General features: G+C 32.0%; 1 protein-coding gene across 1 annotated transcript; it reads right to left on the minus strand.

Moving 5' to 3' along the window:
* Positions 1–27: 27 nt before the first annotated feature.
* On the minus strand, positions 28–8,479 carry LOC107618260 (UDP-Glycosyltransferase superfamily protein). Its single transcript, XM_016320271.3, has 14 exons — positions 7,626–8,479; positions 5,768–5,854; positions 5,438–5,541; positions 5,244–5,294; positions 4,750–4,921; positions 4,312–4,632; positions 3,536–3,739; positions 2,946–3,452; positions 2,596–2,805; positions 1,890–2,078; positions 1,413–1,585; positions 1,151–1,303; positions 963–1,044; positions 28–887 (listed from the first exon to the last, which is right to left on the minus strand). Exons 1-14 carry the CDS (start codon positions 8,157–8,159, stop codon positions 498–500), a joined length of 3,177 nt encoding a protein of 1,058 aa, XP_016175757.1. The 5' UTR covers positions 8,160–8,479; the 3' UTR covers positions 28–497.
* Positions 8,480–20,264: the final 11,785 nt, after the last annotated feature.

Here is a 20,264-nt window from a genome sequence, read left to right on the forward strand (position 1 = left end):
GCACCACAACAATCAGGAGCATAGAGATTACAGAAAACTATATATGCAGGAAAAAACCAGCCATTATTCTACTCAAAATTGGACTAGTTTTTAACAAATATACAGAAATGAAAGAATACAAAATTTATGCTATGTCAATTTAATTGAAGAATGGGGTTTCTATATTCTATGAGTACATTTATAGTCGAACTGTGTGTCTTCTGTGCCGCTTTAATCGACCGTGGAAAAAAAAGGCCATGAAACCAGATGGGTAAAACTCCTTTAGCTCTCTGTCTCAATCTTTTTCAGAGACTTGAGGGCTGAGTGTACGTATTCAGTTAATGAATGGAAAAACAGAATACTGTTCTTCAGTGATCTGAGCCAAATACCAATGTTGTTAGAAGAATCAAAGCTTCTTCAATCCACAAGACAAATTCCTGAGTGAAACAAAATTGGTTTCACTTGCAGGGTCAGGTCAGAAGCTTTTTGCCAGGTAAAATTCTCAAATTTAAGCTCTCCTATCGTCCAAGTGATTTCTGCTTGTAACCATACTTCATTCTTTCGTATAGTTTCTCTTTTGTTTTTCTTTTTTTATCCATTTTTACCCTGTATCTTTCTTCCCTCTCCCTTTCATAAATCCCATGCCAGTGCACTTCTCCTGTCATCGGCCACAACCATGTATCCCTTGGATGGTCGCCATCGTCTGCAGCCTCAGCTAGGTCTTCATCCATTTTCTTCAACAATGAAAAATCAAAGTATTTTGCCCACATAAAACTCTTCCGTTGTTCAATTGGATGCTGCTCTTGCATGACGCCAGTGGTGACATTTATATATACCATCTTCCGCGCACTATGATAAGCCCATACATTGATGAGAAGTTCCAACACTCGACAGTAACAATGCTCTTTCTGCATGGAATAAAAGTAAGAAATACATAAAATTTCATGTAAACTAAAATGAAAAACCAAATGCAAACAAAGTACCTCGATCTTGGAAGAGCCTAAAAAGCATGTTGCAACATCACTGGAATCTCGGTGCAGACCATCAATGGAATCAACAAACATCCTGCACTCAATTGATCGATCACAATTCAACTTCTTGTTTCAGATGCATAAAAAAAGTGCATTTGACTAACATCCTATTAAGAGGCTAACATTGCTTCATTAATTACCGAGAGAACATCATGAACTCCAGGAAAGAAGGGGTTGGCATCACCCAACTGTGCAGCGCTGACCAATAGCCGCCATCTTCAGGCATGGGCGGAAGCGCTTCTACATGGGATGGCAATGCATACATCTCGCGAAAGGCTTCTTGAAAAATAGTTCTGATGCAATTTGAAGCAGAAAATTTTTTTAACATATTGCAATACCTCAGGAAAAACGTCCAACAACAGAACAAATTGAATATATAATGAAATATTCCATATTATATACCTGCAGTTGCCTCCATTTAAGATGTCACACATGGACCAAAAAGTAAGTGCATCGTTGCTCCCTGTCACATCCCCAACCATGTCCAATCGCCCCCAAAAATATATTACATCTCCTCTAAGATTATCTTGCATTTTCTCTTCCAAAACCTTTTCAGCATCTGCTGACAATGCTTCCTGCTTTGGCAATCAAAATTTTAAGCAAAGATTTTGGAGAGAACTTTTCATTGTTTCATTGTGATAAGGGGGAAAAAATGAAACAAAAATAAAATGAAGGCCCATTTTTCTCAAACACATTATTTATAGCCTCAATTGATAACCTAAATAAAAAATAATTTAATATGCTTAATTAAATTTAAAGGGTAGAAGTACTATAAGATATTTCCTTTCTATATTTGTTATAAAAGCTAGGTTGAACATACACACAAAGGCCTACTATAGTCTAGTATATTGTAAAATATTAAACTGACATAAGGAATACCTTCCTACCAGCAGCACGCCAAGATTGAAACCCAATCCAAGGCCTCATGTGCACGCTATCCACCCTATTTGCAATTGCAAACATTCCTCCCATTTCACAAAGTATGTTCCGAAAATATGTGTCATTCAAAAGTGGCAAGCGACCAACTGCATCCACATCATCAGAGATTTGTCTCTGTGCTTTACTAGACTGCCAGAAATCATATTTCATTATTATTAAAAAAAAAAGGCTCAAAAAATTATTTACAGTAGAATTCACATGTTAGACTGACAAGATGACATTTTTTTTTAATTATTTACCTACAACAAGTTGTCATGGGAACAAGAGCAAGAATTATCTAAAATACACTATATAACAGATATACAATCAAGTACTAGCATACTAACGCTTATCCATTTATATCTCCTGCTAAAGGGAAGATAGAATAGAAGAAATGAAGTAAAAGAGAACTCTAAATTAAAGATCTTTAAACGGTACCCAAGAAGCCTATCCATCTCTATCTTCTTGCTAAGGGAAGATAGAGGAAATGGAATAAAAGAGAATAAGTTAGAAATCCTTAAAACGGTAAACCCTAGAGGCTAGAATTATTTATCTATCCAAATCTCTTCTAAACTAGCAAGAAATAAACCAAGAAAAAAGGCAACAAAACAGAGAGCCCAAAGGTAACTCGGGACAAATTGTCTTAACTATTGAGAAAGATACCCACAAGGCTTAAACCACGGTACAAAGAACCATGGTGCAGAAATGGCCAGCCTCCAGCTCCATTGTATATCTCATAAATACACACTGGTTGTCCTGTTCTCTCAAGTTCTCCTTCATCCCTTTCATTTGATTCAAACTTCAGCTTCTCGGACTTTCTAGCATTTCGATATATCTCATCCCATACACCAACAGCTTTCTCCATCCTCTCTTCAACCTACAAGAAAAAAATGATTGTTTAAAGTGAACTGATAATCATGGGTCGTAAAATATTAAACAAATATAAAGGCAGTCAAATCTGAAAATGGCAGGTTGGAAGATAAAACTGATCACTGCCATTACTAAAATACATCATACCTCTTCCATTTCCAACATATCATTCTCTTCAGATATTTCAATTTCTCTCAGAATATCCCAATCCAATTTAGTTAATTTATCTAGCACTGGAACCTCTGTTCCATTCTCAGAGTTGTCTGCTGAATAATTAAGACTAGTCAACTCCTGCTCAACAGTATAGACAATGGTATCTTCTTTGATGGAAAAATCATCATCCATCTTCGGCAAGTCGATGCCTAGTTCTATTTCATTCTGGAACAGATTCCATTCCCATCCCCCTTGTTTAATCTGATAAACAGGACCTGGCAGTAAAGCATCCGAGGGAAAATTAAGTACATTCTCCAGAAGCCTTGCATAGCCAGTGATGCACTCCAATGCTTGCACATTTCTTGCAAGCTCTCTTCCAGATGAAGCAATTGCTTGGCCAAATTTAGAAAGGCCTCCATTTGAAAGCAAAAGTGAAAACGAATTCATCAAAGCTTCAGGATTGTGTTTAGAGAAATATATCCCGTGGACTCCATCCACAATCTGCAAGTAGAAGACAGCTCAGTGAAAATGAAGATAGAAGTAGCAATTGTTACAAAAAAACGAAATAAATAAATCAAACTTACATATTTTCTCAAGACAGGAATATCAGGTGCAATGACTGGAATTTCGAAAGTCATTGCTCTGATTAATAATGGAGGGAAATCCTGCACCTCTTGAGCAGAACCATATAGGACGATATCAGCCATCAGCAGAACACTATTCACATCACCATTCAAGCCATAACGCCTTATAGAACCCTGAGGAAGTCCCAAGCGGGAAGCAACTTCCTACACCAAAAGTTAAGGGATCACCATATGAAAGACTCCAAGCTTAGAAAAGTTCCGAAGTACAACTCAAACATAACAAAACAAAGTGTTGCCACTAATACAATTCAGAGGGCCCTCTTCAAGATTTCTTTTGATTAAACAATTTGGTTTATTTCTTTGATCACTCTTTTCTACCCTGTCCATTTTCCGTCATTACCCCCCCCCCCCCCGGGGGGCGGCGGGGGGGCCCAAAAAACACCCTTGTCACTTCCAACTTTGGAGGAAAGCTTCTCCCAGTATGTATATATTTTTTTACCACAGAACAGAAGGCAAGATCAGAATAAAATGCCATATGTTTACAGTTAAATCCCAATAATGCTTCATTAGTGCATATAACAGCAGAGTAATCACACATTAACGGCTGATTCAAAAACAAAATGATTTCTCAAAGCAACTCAGATAACACACAATATTCACAATCATTTTCTGATCAACTTCTTGGGACAGCTAAAACTTGAATGACTCAACTATCTTATATTTCATTGCTATCAAGATAACAAGTGGCACAAAGCACATTTTAAAAGACAGACTACCTGTAAAGCATCATCATAACCATCAGTGGAATTGCCACATAAGAAAACAAATTTAAATGACCCAGATGCATCATTCCTCATGGCATACTTTGTCAGTAGAGGTCCTATTGAGTGCATTGCAACAGCATAGTCCCAAGATATCTCATCATAGAAGATAGTGCTCCCAACAACTAGAACTACCATATCATTTTTACCAAATCCATTAAGTTCTCTAAGCTGATCCTTTGAGTGGGTCTTACTATAGCTTTCAGAAGTCCACACATCAACCGGTGATCCAGGAATCACAAAGAAATTCCCACTATCAAGCTGACTATAGAGCATCTGATACAGGAAAAAATCAAAACTGAGCAGTGGCTCGATAACATTTAAGGCAAGTGCAGAGTGGAACAAATTCTACTACTATCAAATAACTATGCCTTTCTACAACAGCAACTTTACCGGATAAGTGAAATCTGGAAAGACAACGACACTAGCTCGGCTAAAAGCACTTCTCCAATGAGAAAGAAGACGTTCCAAACCCATTTTCTCATAAACCGGAAGACGGCTTGAAAGGCTATCTTCTTGAATAATCCATATCAATGGTACTGAACAAAAAGGCTCCTGCATAAGGCTGCACAAATATAAAACTCACTAATCAAAGCATCTAACATTTTGATAAAAATTGCTTTTGACTAAGGAGAAGGTAAGAAACATGCCATATTACACATAAAGTTTGATATATTAACACCATCTACGAATAACTGACTTCTTAAGTACTTGCTGAAAAGAGTGTGTGTGTGTGTCTGATGGTTTTCGGGGGGAACGGGGAAAGGGGGAAAACACACAAAGAATGGCAACACTTTTCAACTACATCACACCAAATTGAAAACCCAGCCTAAGTCAAAATTTTGTTACTTTAGAACTGAATAGGATAAACAAAAAACAAAACCCACCTTGAAATGGCTTCTTTTGCTTCTAGGGAGTCCACAATGACACCTTCAAAACTGTGGGGAAAAAAAAGGAAAAGGAGAAAAGGTTACTACCAATATCAAGTTGCAATGGATTTTGTTAAAAATGCTGCAGGTAAACCGCAACTTGAACCTCAGTGTCAAACAGGAATCATAAGTTCAGTAAATGAGACACATACATTGACCAGTCAATCTGGGCGTGCTTCTCAGTTCTCAAAGAAGAGAGATCACCATCTATGCTTTTCCATATTGAACGGGCCTTCCCATGCCCTACTGCAAATATCTGCCAATGACAAGGAGAAATGCATGAGCCTCTCAAAATCTTTACTTAATTACAATACCAAACATGAAAAATAACAAGTTATACCATCAATTGAGTAGGGAACTCATTTTGGCAAGGATTCATGTATAATTATTTGGAGGACTTGGATCTCAGGGCTAGATTTCGGGAAGTTGTATCAGTCTCTATAGAAAATTTGAAATACCATAAAAAAATACAAATGACTTACCCTAAAAAGGTAACCCAATTTCTGTAGATTCTGAATCACAGTAACCAGCATCAATGACCGGGGATCTATCTTCATGTGTCCTAATATCTGACAAACGAAACAAGCACAGATAAATATCCCAAGAATGCAATTCAATTTATAAAACAAAATTTAGTTAGATGTTTTCATGCAGGATAGACAACATGACCAATGACAGAAATGAATGGACATTTGAATTTGATCATCCAAAAGCTTAATAAAACCTTAATCTTTGACAATGATATCAACCCTTTCCTTCCCTTCTTTGAAATTTTTGTATAAACGGTCCAAATAACAAGCCCATTAGTAAACCCTCACTTCTCTTGGTTAATTTATATGTACATAAAACTCCTAAACATCGAGTATAGCTCCTATGAAAATGACCAATTATAGGCTGCATGAATGTTGTCCTATAATTAGTGAACTAAATATCTTGATCTATTCAAACTTCTATCCACAAAAAAGCCTATGTGGGTTTCAAACCTCTTTCCACCAAACAAAAAAGGAAATTATCCTGCATTATAAAAAAAAAAATTAATTCAAAGAGTTCCTGATTATTTTTGTTCTTATTATTATTATTTTGGTATCAGGGAAGCAGTAAGACCTGCCATTGAAATGGGAATGGCAGGCAGGTTTGGTGCAACTATTAACATTCACCGAGGACCAAATCTAGTATCAAGTGCTTCCTAATGAAACTATGTCCCACTTGGTTGCAAGGTCAATATGACACTATGAATGGCAAAGACATCCCTAGACCAAGAATTCATGCAATTTTCATTCGTATTATTAACCACCAAATCAGACAACGAAAATGCCAAGGTGCAGATACCCCCAATCTCGGTCCTTCACCTCTTACACATACGCAAAAATAGAATTTTGAATTCATTTGATAAATAACATCAAGAACAACCTTTGATTAATCACACATGCTTTATGCTAGTCCACTCCCTCACAAACTCTTGCTATTCAGGTAACTTTTGAACTACAAATTAGCTCGGCCAAAGAAATCCCAAGAATACACATTCCAAATCCGCAATATGTCAGTGTAATTCCTGTTCCACTTATCGGGCAGGGGAATACATTTGAAAAACTGGGAGAGGAGGGAGAGGGGATGCATGTTATTTGTGCTCAAGGAAGTATAAAGAGTCTGGAGTTTAGTAATTCCACAGAATGCTTGATACTCCAATCATGATTAACTTACTAAACTGAATAACCAATATGGTTCATAAAACAACAATAAGTCAAGCCTTGCCCCACAAGGTGGGGCTAGTTTCATGAATCAGATAACACCATGCCATACTGTCATAAACCATGCCAACAATCAAACCAACATTGTCCTTTGAAACAATTAAGAACACTTTTTAGTGTTTCTATGAGGCAGAAGACTAGCAGTAAACATCCACACTGTACTAAACAAGCAACACCGAAAAAAAAAAAAGGAAAAAGAAAATGAATCCAGTCAGTCTACAAAAGTAAATAACATGTACAGTTCTTCTGTCAAAAATCATAATCCAAACAGATCCTCCAAAGAAAATATCTTCTGTGATAACTAAAGCATAAACGGAACAGAATAAACAAATATTTGAGTACTTCATTAATTCATCCAAATCACAAGTAACGCAGCCCAGGCTCCACAACCCCACTTGTAATAATTAACATTAAAACATATATATAGCTATAGATACCTATTATATTAAACAACGTTGATTTGAAAGCAACTATTGATTACATATACAATACAGCCATTCTAAAAGAACATCAATTAATAAAAACCAATCAAAAAAGTAGGGAAGAAGAAGAAGGAGGAGGAGGAGGAGGAGGAGGAGGAAAGAGAACTCACGAGAGCTACCCTGGGAGCACGAACACCAACCCTAGGCTGTGACCTTACCCGATCGAGCCCATCGCCGGCGAGGAACCTCTGCGAAAGCCTTCCAGGAACGAACTTGAGAGTGCTCCCGAACTTCAGCCCTTCCCGTAAGTGCCTCCCACGCTCGCCACGCTGCCGGAAAACCGACGTAATGGAGTTCTGCATCACCATCGAAGCCAGGGCGAAGAGGAACACAACCGCGATGATCATGCCGTAGAATCCGGACTTTCCCTTGAAGAACGGGAACAGCCATAGCAGGCCCTTACGCGTGAACCGGTTATGAAGGTGAGATCGGGCGGCGGCACTGCCACCGGCGCCGGCGGTGGTCCTCGGAAGTTGTCGATCGGAGGAAGAGGCGCGCTGGCGGTCAGAGTGTTGGTATTGATGGTGGCTAGGGTTCCGCTTGACGGGGAGTCGACCTCGGATCGAGTGAAATCCCACGTCACTGCCGTTGCCGGCGTCGTCGATCTCCGGCTGCGACGACGCGTTTCGGGACGATGCGTACATAATGGAGAAGATTTGTCTGTGTCTCGTATTTTGTTTTGTGTTTTCCCGGGAAAGTGAAGGAAAATGTGAGTGTGTTATTTGCAGAGAAGAAAAAGGAGTAGTAGTGATTGAAGAGGTTGCATTGGTGTATTGTTTCTTTTTGGGTAAATTTCACTTTCGATTTGGTTTGCTTCTTTTTCTTTCTATTCTACCCAGTTTTTGTCAACCTTTGTTGTTAATGTCATGTGAGTGATGAATTGAAAATGAAAAGGAACCCACTCTATCTCTCTCCCTCCCTCCTCACTCGCTTTCTCTTGTCATTTTCTTTTATAATTTTCGGATGTCATTTCTTTTATCTATTTAATAATGCCCCCACTCCCACGTAGTTATATATCATTTATAATTTATTTCATCTAATTTAATAAATACTGTATTTTAGCACCGTATTTTTATTCATAATTTAATGCAATTACCTTCGTATAAAAAAATTATTCATTTGGTCAATAAAAAAATAATTATTTTTGTTAATATAATATTATAGAATTAAATGTATATACAAATTCATTTTATATTAATAATATATTAAGATTAAATTTTAATTTAAATATAAATAAATATTTAAAATTCAAGAATGGATTAATAGTGTATGTCTAATATAATATAACAATTAAATTAACTGTGGTCAATCCAACCAAGTTGAATGTGAATAATCGAATTTTTTTCAAGTTTTGAAAATAATAAAGTCTTTTATAAATTATATATAGTAAAAACTATATTAGGATAAATGTGTACAGTCTTTTTTTAAATCTCTTTATTATACATGTTTATAAATAAAATTTTACTATTTATGTGATTTAAATTCAAGATCTGTTAATTAAACTATATAAAAAATCTTAACTAATGTTATATTTATAATCATTATACACATTTAATTTATAAAAAAAATTATACTATACATATAAAAATATAGACAAAATAAACCTATGCAAGAAGTTAATTAAATAATTAACTATTTTGGATGCACATAAAAAATAATCAATAAATTAATTATTAATATAAAATATATGTTAAAATATAAAATATATATTAAAAATTAGTTAAACAATACATTGTTATCAAACTTTAGAGTTAAACGAGTTTAGGTAAATTTGATCAAAATCGCGAGTTTGCGAGTTTGCTTTGGGTGCCAATTTTGGCAAAACATAACGTGATTTGAGCCCAAAAAAAAAAAAAGAATAACGTTATATGTTATACTAACCCAGTAACATGTAATGACTAAATCCTTAATCACTTTTCTCTCAGTTCTCTCTCTCTTCGTCGTTTTCTTACTCTTCAATCTTTGCCGCCATTCGTCGTTAGTTGCCTGCGACCCCGTATAGTTGTATGTCGCTCTCTACTCTCTCCTTTCAGTGCTCTATTTCTCCTTACCATCGTTGGATTTTGCTTTGATGCACGAGGAGCCTCTGCCATCCACCACACTGGCTCGTTCGTCTCATTGCCCCTGTTCGTCGTGTCCTCTACGGTTCTATAGTTCGTCGCGCCGTCGTGGTTTGCTCGTACACCGTTCGTTCGTTCATCCACCGTTCGTGCATAACTTTGCCACACTGTCGTTGTTGGCCTACTTTTCTTACCTCTGTTGTGCTTCGCTGTTGCTCACCGTTTTTCACTCTCTGGGTCTGCATCATGACTCTATCTCTGCACTACATAAGCACAATTGTACTGCATCTCTACTCGATTTCGTGCTGGTTCTTTGTTGGCCATCCCAAGCGCGGCTAGCTGTCTTGGTTTTGTTCCATTCAGGTATTTTTTTTTTTCTAAATTTTATTAATATAGTTTGAGATTTAGGCAGTTAGTAAATTACAGTGCTTTGATTATGATTCAACTTCAATATTTATGGTTGTTATTTAGGAATAACAAAAAATTAACTGTTAATAATAACATATAGTTAATAACTAAATTAGGGACATAGTATTTATTTGGAGACAATATTGGTAATTTGATTATTTGATATTCTTGATTTAGGTATCAGATGTCTGAGAATGTTGTTTAAAAAAAATGATAAATGATGATTTTGATGAAAATGATGAAGATGTTGTTGATGTCATGGAAGATGAAGATATTAGAGGATTTCAATTTAAGTTTATTAGAAGTTTAGAACTTTTAGTTTTGTGTGTTGTATGTTGTACTAATTACATAAATATAATTGTAAAGGATTTAAACTTGTGTTCTAAAATACTTGTTATAATGTGTGCTACTATTTTAGTTTATTATGTACTTTAAATTTGATATTGTTAATTTTAAATGACTAGATTTGAGTATATATATTATGTATCATATGTATATAGTTTTTGAAAAAATTTCGTAATAGGTAAACTCCTAATTCATAGGAGTTTACGAGTTAACTCACGAGTCGAGCCTAAGTTAGCCCCATAGACTCGCGAATTTGACAACCTTAAAACAATATATATTTATACAAAGATACATAATGATTGATTTAGTAGCTAATTTTTTTAGAGATGTAGAGCTAAAAATATAACTATTTATTATTTTATTCTTTTCTATAAAATAGCAATCCTTTGTTATAAGTATAAATTAGAGTAATTATCCAAATTAGTTTTCGATGATTTTAAAAGCAGACATTTTAGTTCCAAGAAAAATTAATGCATAAATTAATCTCCAATATTTTTCTCCGTCAGACATAACAGTTTTTGTCTATTTTTTGGTGTGACTCATTAACGGAGAATGTTTAGTTACCACATAAACTCGCACATGTGGCAGTTAAATGTCCACGTGCGCAAGAAGGACAAAACAGTCTCTGTTTTAAAAACCTTGTCATATTAAGAGTTCTCCTAATAAAAGTCCCATTTTTCCTCCTCGAAGCTCTTCATGAAACCCTCATTCTTCATTTGCAGGAATCGAAACATCCAAGTTCAGTTCCAATGTCCACCTCCTTGAAAACGACATCGTTTCTAAGGACGCTAAAATTCTCCGCCAAGCCAACACAATCCAAGACCTCCAGGCTAAGGATTAAAGGCTAGCCAAGGAGCTCCATGAACTCAGGCTGTGAAGCGAGGAAGAGAAGAGAGAGAATGAATGCAAGACCAAAGCATTGGAAGATGAGATGGGGAACCATGACCACAACCTCTGTTCTTCTTGGAGGTTCTATAAATTTTTTAACAAGACTCTAAAGAAAATGGTGTCGTCGGATCAAGGAAGCAGGAACTAGAAGCAGCTTCTAGAATGTGGCAGTACTACTATTGTTCTTGAGGATTTTAAACCACAAATGGAAGAGTGGTCAACAGAAAAAGAGCGTGTGTCGAAGAGGGATCCGCCGAAGACGTAGAGGTGGTGACTAGAAGGACTGTGGCGAAGTTGACCTGAGGGTTGCAAGGTATGGGTGGAAAAGGATACCATATGTGATTCAGTGGGTCGAAGAGAAAGGAGAAAGCAATGGATGAGTTCTATGAGAAGATGCAGAGGAGGTGGTTGCGGCGGTGGTGGAGGTGAGTGGAGAAAAAGGGTTTTGAGGAGAGGATGTAGTTCCATAAGGATTAAAGAAACACAACTTTTATTCTGCCACTTTACTCCATATCCCAAAATAGACAAGGACTAATTTGTCTATGAGGACACTTGGATATGTTACTGGACACGTTGGATGCTAAACATGCCACCTCAGCATTTTTTGACAGTCTCAAATGAAAAAATCATGCGAGAAACTGTTATATTTGATGGTAAAAAATATTAAAGATTGATTTGTATATTATTTTTTTTGGACTAAAATGTCTACTTTTGAAATATTTGAGGACTGATTTAGATGACTCTATAAATTATTATTAACATTTATTATATCCTCTTAATGTTTAAAGTTATTTTTAATTTCTATATCTTTTAGTAAGAAAGCTCTCCCTCCTCTTTATGTGGAGAAAGTTAAAGGTAATCGTCGAATTGTTGCCATAACCACCCCAACTTTGGAAGTAATAGTCCTCTTTTCTTTTCTCTCTTTCTTGTCCTGTCCCTTCTTTCCTCTTTCTCTTCTTCTCCATCGACACTGTCATTCCCTCTCTTCTTCTCTCATGTGTCTTGGGTCATCCTCTTCTGACTTGGTGGTTCTGTCAATTTATTCTTCTCTTTTTTTTTTCTCTTTTCTCCTCTCTTCGAACTTTTTATTTTTAATATGATGAAAGGAATGGTGTATACCTGAGTTATGGGAGTGTATGGTGATTCACTGGCGTATGATGGATGTCCAAGAAAAATCGGACCGTCCGATTAGAGGTACTGAAAACCCTGGGTCCGATTTGTGTATTGGCAGAAAATCCTGGGTCCGATTTCAAAAAACCCTGGGTCCGATTTGTGTCCCTCTCTGCAATGAAATCGGACCCTCCGATTTGTGTACTTTTCACAGTTTTAAAAAACACCAAAAATTACAATGTTAAGGTATATCACCACTTCTACTTCCATAACAAAAAAAAATTAGCCCCTCTCTTCCTCTCCCATTTTTCATCTATTTTTTTGTGTTTTCATTTTCTAGTTTTTTTTTTCTTCTTCTTTCTTTATTTTTGTTGTCTCTCTCTTAAAAATTTAAATCTTAATAGTTCTAATAGTTAATTTTCTCTCTCTTAATATTATCTTTTTTATGGATGATTTTATTTTAGTATTATAGATTTTTTAAATTTAAACAAATATTTATAAAAAAGTTTTTGTATATAAAAAAATTTATATATATATATATATATATATATGTTGCAATATATTTGTGTAATTTTAAAATAAAAGTGACTTAGAATAATTTTTATTTTATTTATTAATATTATTTGTAATTAATGTCTTTTTTTATTTATAGGTCCACGTAAAAAATATTTATCTTTTTTTTTTTTCAATTACAGAACTAATATTTTTTTTTATATTTATAAGTACCATTTAACTATTTCTATAAATAAAAGTTTTTCCTCGGTTTAAAAAAGAAATAGATGTTTTCAATTTGATTTGCAGATTTTATTTATTCTAATTTTATTATTAATTTTTAGAGTAAAATATTATTTTTGTCCCTAATGTTTGGGATTAGTTTTAAAGTTGTCCCTAACGTTTCAACTATTTAAGTCCCTAACGTTTCAAAATGGACTCAATGTTGTCCTGCCAATCCATTAACAGAATTGACGGCAGGACAAAATTGAGACGATTTTGAAAAATAAATTCACTTAAAAAAATGTTTTTAAGAATAAAATTAAAAAATAATTGAATAATTATTTACCGTAAAAATTTAATATTATTGAAGAATAAAATTAAAAATAAAGTTTAACTAACTTAAACATTAAAAAATTTCGATACACTAGAGATAAAAGGTATAATTTATACTTTATTGTATATATATCATTTTTTTCGCAAGTTTATGTACTAGTCATTCTACAAATATTTTATGATGATTAAAAATCTTTAACGGTAAAATTATAAAAAAATAAATTTATTCAAAATAAAAAAAATATAATTAAGTGTAATTTACTTAGATGTGATTAAAAAATAATTGAATATTATGTACAGTAAAAGATTGACATTATTAAAATATAAAATTAAAATTTATTTTTATGTATCGTTTTTGTCTCCAACGTTTTTGTTCTATCTAAGTCCCTAACGTTTTAAAATCGTCTCAATTTTATCATGCCGTCAATTCTGTTAACGAATCCCTAACCGCAGGACAACATTGAACCAATTTTAAAACGTTAGAGATTTAAATAAAATGATTGAAACATTAAAAACAACTTTAAAATTTACGCCAAAAGGTTGAGAATAAAAATAATATTTTACTCTAATTTTTATTAGTCAATTTGTTTTTTCACTTTTATCCAAATTTCTTCATCATGATCTCTATAATCTCTCTTCCAACCCCACCACATGTCCTTTCTTTTCTTCTCACCAACTCCGCTGCTATTACTGCCGCCACACGCACTAAGCCCCACAATCCAATCTCACCCAGTAACACCATTTCTTCTATATAGAATTTGCGATTATTTTCATTGAAAATCAATTTTTATTAGTTAATATTAATTATATTTTTAAATTATTTAATATTCACTTTTTAATTGATTTTGAAATTAGTGTTAGAATTTAGATTTAGAAAGAATAAATATAAAATTACAATGCTAATTAAAAAATCACTAATATTAGTTGAAAAATATAGCTCATTTTTTGCTAAATTATTTTATTCATTTATTGAGACACCAAAAAAAAAATTATTCATTTATCATTTATCTTTAATTTAATTCTATCCACTCTTAACTACATTTTTCTTGTTATATTATAATATATTCAATTACTTTAAAAAAGATTGATATTGATTTTTTAAGAAAAGAAAAAGAAAAGAGAATAAAGAACAAATGAATTTTAATTAAAAATATTATGTGTATAATAAAAATTAATGGTCTTTATATATAAATATATGTTATTATACAAACTTTTAATATATATTAAATTTTAATATATATTATACAAATAACTGATTTGGTAATTGGTTTTTGTATAGGTATAATATTATTATTTTTTAATTTAACAATAAAAAGTTTGGATTCATTATTATAATAATATTAATCATGATTATTTTTACTTGATATGTGTCTTGTTTTCATGGTAGTAAAAAATGATGGACTTAAAATTGACAAATCAATAGTTTTTTTACTTTTTTTTTTTATTGAATTAAATCTTATTCATATATGTTCCCTCAATTGGCTAATGGGTCAAATAGCAAACTAGGAACATCAAAATCCCTCTTTTATTTTAGTTTTTATTCTTATTATAATTTTGAATGAATTGTATGCATGTCAAGTATGAAAACCTGTGTTTTTTTTTTAATAAATAAATTAAATATAATAATTATCAAAATAAATAATTTAAAAAATATTTACCGAAATAAATATCTTTCTCTTATCTCGTTTATAATTTTATACATATCTCGTTTACACTGTAAACGAGATATTTTACATATATGTATTTATAAATAATTAAATATAATTTTTAAAAATAATAAAAAATATTAATACTTTTAATTTGACCAAACTCTTAAAAATGAAATGTTTCAAATAATAAAAAAGATAAACTGTCCATTTTAAATAAGAAGGAATAAGCACGTTAACACGTTCATAAGTGCACCGTTAAACTGTCCACTATCAACATGGTTACTTTGGATAAACCAACCATTCCATCTCTATTGAGTTATTTATGGATAAGGTTATTTAAATTATATTTTAAATTTGTATGTACTCCCATAGGGAGTACATAAAAATTTTGTTTGTTACATGAAAGTATATAAAAATTTGAAATAAAATAACACAACGAATACAGTGGAGATGAATTGATTGGTTGGATGATTCCGATTAAGAATTAATCTAAGATAATCGTGTTAATGTCAATGACGGACTTTGAAAATTTTTTTTGGAGGAGTCAGAAATCTTAATAAAAAATTATATAATAATATTTATATTAAAATAAAATTTATAAATATAATTATTTTATTTTTAAATTTATTATTAATATGTAGGATTATATATGGTTAAAATTAATAAAAAATAATTCTGATTTTGATTAATAAAAAATTTTGTTTAAGTTAATAAGCCAATTTGATTTTAAATAAAAAATTAATTTAAAAAAAATCAATTTTTACATAAAAAAATTAGTTTTTGCACATAAAAATCTATTTTTATTTAGAAAACTAATTTTTTTATCTAAAAGCTGGTTTTTTTTAAATTAATTTTTTATTTAAATTATATAAAATCAATTATAACTTATAAATTATTTTTTAATATTTTAAAAAATTAATTTTACTTTTGATAATATTTATCTCTCAAAAGTCTCAAAATTAATTATTTTTATTATTACTTTTATTACAAATTAAATAATATAATACAATAAAACAAAATCTTAAATTTCTAATAAAATAAAAATATCAAAATTTATTAATGTAAACAATGTTATACTATAATGGCATTAAATTTGTAAAGTTAATTTAAAAATAAAATAATAACTTTTTTATTAATAACTGATATTACTGCTAGTTATATTATAATTTTTATTATTCTAAAAATAAAATAATACATGAAACTATATGAAAAGCTAAATGCCTAAATATAATTTAGTGTTAATTCTATAATGATATTTGATTTGTAACGTTGATTTAAAGATATGTCATTTATTGTTAATTTAAAGATGTACTATTTGTTATGTCAAATAGAATAGGATAAAAAGTTTGAAAGAATGGTGAAGATAGACATAATAAAACTCAGATACATAAGTTGAAAGTATATCAATTTAATCAAACAAGCTAATTTTATTTTCTTTAAAGTAGAATTACTAATATTTTTACAAAAACTTTGGGGCCATGGCCCATTGCCCACACAAAACTCCGCGACCGGTTAATGTGATAAATGGACAGTCCAACTTCTCTATTATTTAAGATGAACGGTTTATCTTTCTATTATTTAAAACATTCTATTTTTAAGTGTTTGGTCAAATTAAAAGCATTAATATTTTTTTATTATTTTTAAAAATTATATTTAATTATTTATAAATACATATATCTCGTTTACACTGTAAACGAGATATACAAAAATTTAAAAATTACATATATCTCATTTACTGTATAAACGAAATACGTACAAAATTATATCATTTACAAAATTATATCATTTACTGGTAATTATTATATTTAATTTATTTATTAAGATAAAAATCCCATGAAAACCTATAGTTTATGGTTATTTAATATTTATGGTCTTTAATCTCAACTTAGGAAAGTGTTGAGTGCGAGATGAGAGACTATGCACGAGAGTGAGAGACGTAGAGAGCATATAAATTTTTCTATTAAAATTATTATCAGTAGAAAAATTTAAATTTATACTTTTAATAAATACGTTTAAGTATATTCAAAAGTTCAACTATTTAGTATTTTTATAATTTTTTCATTAAATATCTTAACTAGTGTCTTTAAAGTATTTATTAACAAAATTTATAAACATATAATTTCAATTTCACATTAATTAAAAATCAGCTTTTGGTAAGGTGGAGTTTCAACTTCCAATTCTTTCAATTCAGGGGCCAAAAGTCTTCAAAAATAATATTTAATATTAATTATAATAACACAAGTGAGAGAACCCAACTAAAAAAAATAAAAAATAAACACAACAAGTGGGAGAAGCCAACCAATAATTGTGGATCATTTAAAATTTCTACCCTAATTTGTTTTTCACTAGTGTTTTTTCAAACTAATTAACATACTTCAAAATTCTCATATTTGATAATTTTACTCACATTTAATTTACTGAATAATATTAAAATAGTAAATGATTATAACTTATTGTCCCTTAAATTAGAATAATGATATTGGTATACATTTTTCACATGGAAAGGGACTAGTAGTTCTTGGTTATGGATGACATGATAGAAAGTCGTTTGAGAATTGAATTGAAACCACAAGAATAGGCACTAGCATCATGAATAATGTTAGTTAGTTAAGTTATGGACATGACAAGACTTTAAAACTAAACAGACACATCTAACTACTAACGATCCTATGGTCCGAAACTACCTTGTATGTCACACTACATCCTGGTCAAATGGTTAATGAATGCTCAATCTTCTTCAATTCTTCTTCTATTAATTACTACTACCCCTACTCTACCATTTTTTGTTATTTTTTTTATGTCCACTTTATTATTTGTGAGGAAATTATTTTTATTGTGCTAGCAAATCTGTTGTTTAACCGGAAAATAATGCATTTTGATGGTTTACGAGTCTGTAGTGAAAGGTAGAAATTGTCAAATCGCTCCCGATAATTTTTTTAATTATTTTTATTAACAAACTCAAATTGCGCAATGTTTTTTTTTTTTACAAAAAAATGTGGACAAATTCCCCCCGTTTTGGTTTAAAATAAAATAAAATAAAAAAGGAAGGAGGTGGGAAAATGCCTCTACGATGTCGGCTTTTTTTATTTTTATTTTTTAAAAAACTAGAAATCGTTCGAGTGAATTTATTTTTTTAATTCATTTTTATATTCTAGTTAAATTTTAAAAAATTCAATATTTTTAGTTTAGAAAACAAGCCCCATATCGGGCCATATATATAAAAAGAAGATAAATCACATATTTAAATAAATTAAAATTTAAAATTATTCAAATGTGATAAATGAAAATTGATTACATTTGGTTGTAGCACTTTATGGTATTTTTTTCTCTTCTCGTATATCCAAATGTAAAATTACCCATGGTTTACTCTTCGTATTCTGTGTTTAGTCGTAGTGGTTTATGAATTTTTGTCTTTTAACGTAAATTGTGATTTTGTTTCTAATATAAATTATAAAAAATATTTATTTTTTCAAAATTTATTTTTGAGTTTTATTTATCAAAATGTAAGTTTTTTTTTGTATTTAGGCAAGTTCGCCGCCCCCACGGCGAACTCTATAAAAACTAACAAGTTCATCGTACCCACTGTAAATTATAGAGTTTGCAGTATCCTTGTCCGAATTCCTTTTTAAAATTTTTAAAATACACGTTTTTAATCCATGTCATTAGGGATGGCAAAATTCCCCGAAACGCGGGGATTCCTGCGGGGACTGCCCCGAATGGGGATCCGATTGTGGGGAATTTTCCCCGCGGGGATGGGGATGGGGGACAAAATTTCCCCGAAGCAGGCGTGGGGACCCGAGCGGGGATTCCCGCCACGTCCCCGCTATTCCCCGAAATTTATGAATTTCTTAAATTATCCTTAATAGTTTATTTCTCATATATGTTTTTTAGTCATTTCTCACACACATATATAGAAACCCAAATCTCCTAATCTTTATTTGCATAACCCTTCTTCAATTCAGAGATCCCTAAGGCTGTCCATACTTCATCTAACCTGTCTGCAGCCACTCCCTCGTCACCCTTCTCACCGAATCGTCACACCTCACCGTGCCATCACCCTTATCGCGCCGTAATTTCTATTTGCGGCGTTCTTTTTCATAACTCTGCCGTCGTGTCCATTCTCCTCTCTGTTGCCACGTCTCTTACCTCGTCCACTGCTTTGTCCTTTGACTCGTCGTTGCGTCCCCCTATTGCGTTATTTCGAGAGAAGTCACCATCGTATCATTTAGACTTTTTGTATAAAATCTTGCAGTTTTTGTATAAGATAGATACTTGCAGCTCTATTCATATGGAAATTAATAATTAGTTAGAACTATTATGTAGATGGGGAATGGGGCGGGGATGGGGAGCAAATCTGAGGGCGGGGATGGGGAGCAGGGAGGCATCCCCCGCCCCCGCCCTCGCCCTGCCCCATTGACATCCCTACATGTCATCGTTTCCAAAAGAGTATATAGATTTACAAACCGTATATAAAAATACACAAAAATACACAGACAATAAACATGACTTTTTCAAAGATTTTTTTTAATTATAAATTAAGAAAACAAGCCATATTTAACAATGGCAACCATTATTATCGTCTCTAAAAATACACGGGTACACCAGAATAAGCCATATTTAACAAGGATTTTTTTAATTATAAATTAAAAAAATAATTATTTCCCACAAATAAAATACGACCTTATTCCTATGTACTCTTGTATACTCTTATGTATTTTATTTTTAAAATAATTATTTCCCACAAATAAAATACGACCTTATTCCTATGTACTCTTGTATACTCTTATGTATTTTATTTTTAAATATATCTTTTTTTAATTTATAATTAAAAAAAAAATCCTTGAAGAAGTCTTGGTTTTTTTTTTTTTACGAAAGATAGGAGACTCAAACCCGCAACCTCTTAATTGAGTATGGGGAGACTATGCCATTTGAGCTATTACTCATTGGCGAAGAAGTCTTGGTTATTGTCTGTGTATTTTTGTGTACTTTTATATACTGTTTGTACGTAGATCTATATACTCTTTTGGAGACGATGACATGGATTAAAAATGTGTATTTTAAAAATTTTAAAAGGGTGTTCGGGAAGGGTGGCGAACTTGCTAGTTTTTACAGAGTTCGCCGTGGAGTGCGGCGAACTTGCCCAAATACCCAAAAAAAACATACATTTTGGTAAGGGAGTCACTCAGATAAAGACGTCTAAAACGTCTTTTTTAAAAGATGTTTTTCAGTAATTAAAATTTAA

This window comes from Arachis ipaensis, chromosome B9, assembly GCF_059453495.1.
Source record: "Arachis ipaensis isolate K30076 ecotype BB chromosome B9, ASM5945349v1, whole genome shotgun sequence".
In the NCBI taxonomy this organism is placed as follows: Eukaryota; Viridiplantae; Streptophyta; class Magnoliopsida; order Fabales; family Fabaceae; genus Arachis; species Arachis ipaensis.

Coding starts and splice junctions, on each gene's coding strand:
- LOC107618260 (XM_016320271.3), bottom strand. CDS start 8,159: ATGTACGCATCGTCCCGAAACGCGTCGTCGCAGCCGGAGATCGACGAC. Junction 3,453..3,535: donor TTCCTGTCTTGAGAAAATAT/GTAAGTTTGATT, acceptor TTCTACTTGCAG/ATTGTGGATGGAGTCCACGG. Junction 2,079..2,595: donor TGTACCGTGGTTTAAGCCTT/GTGGGTATCTTT, acceptor GATTTCTGGCAG/TCTAGTAAAGCACAGAGACA.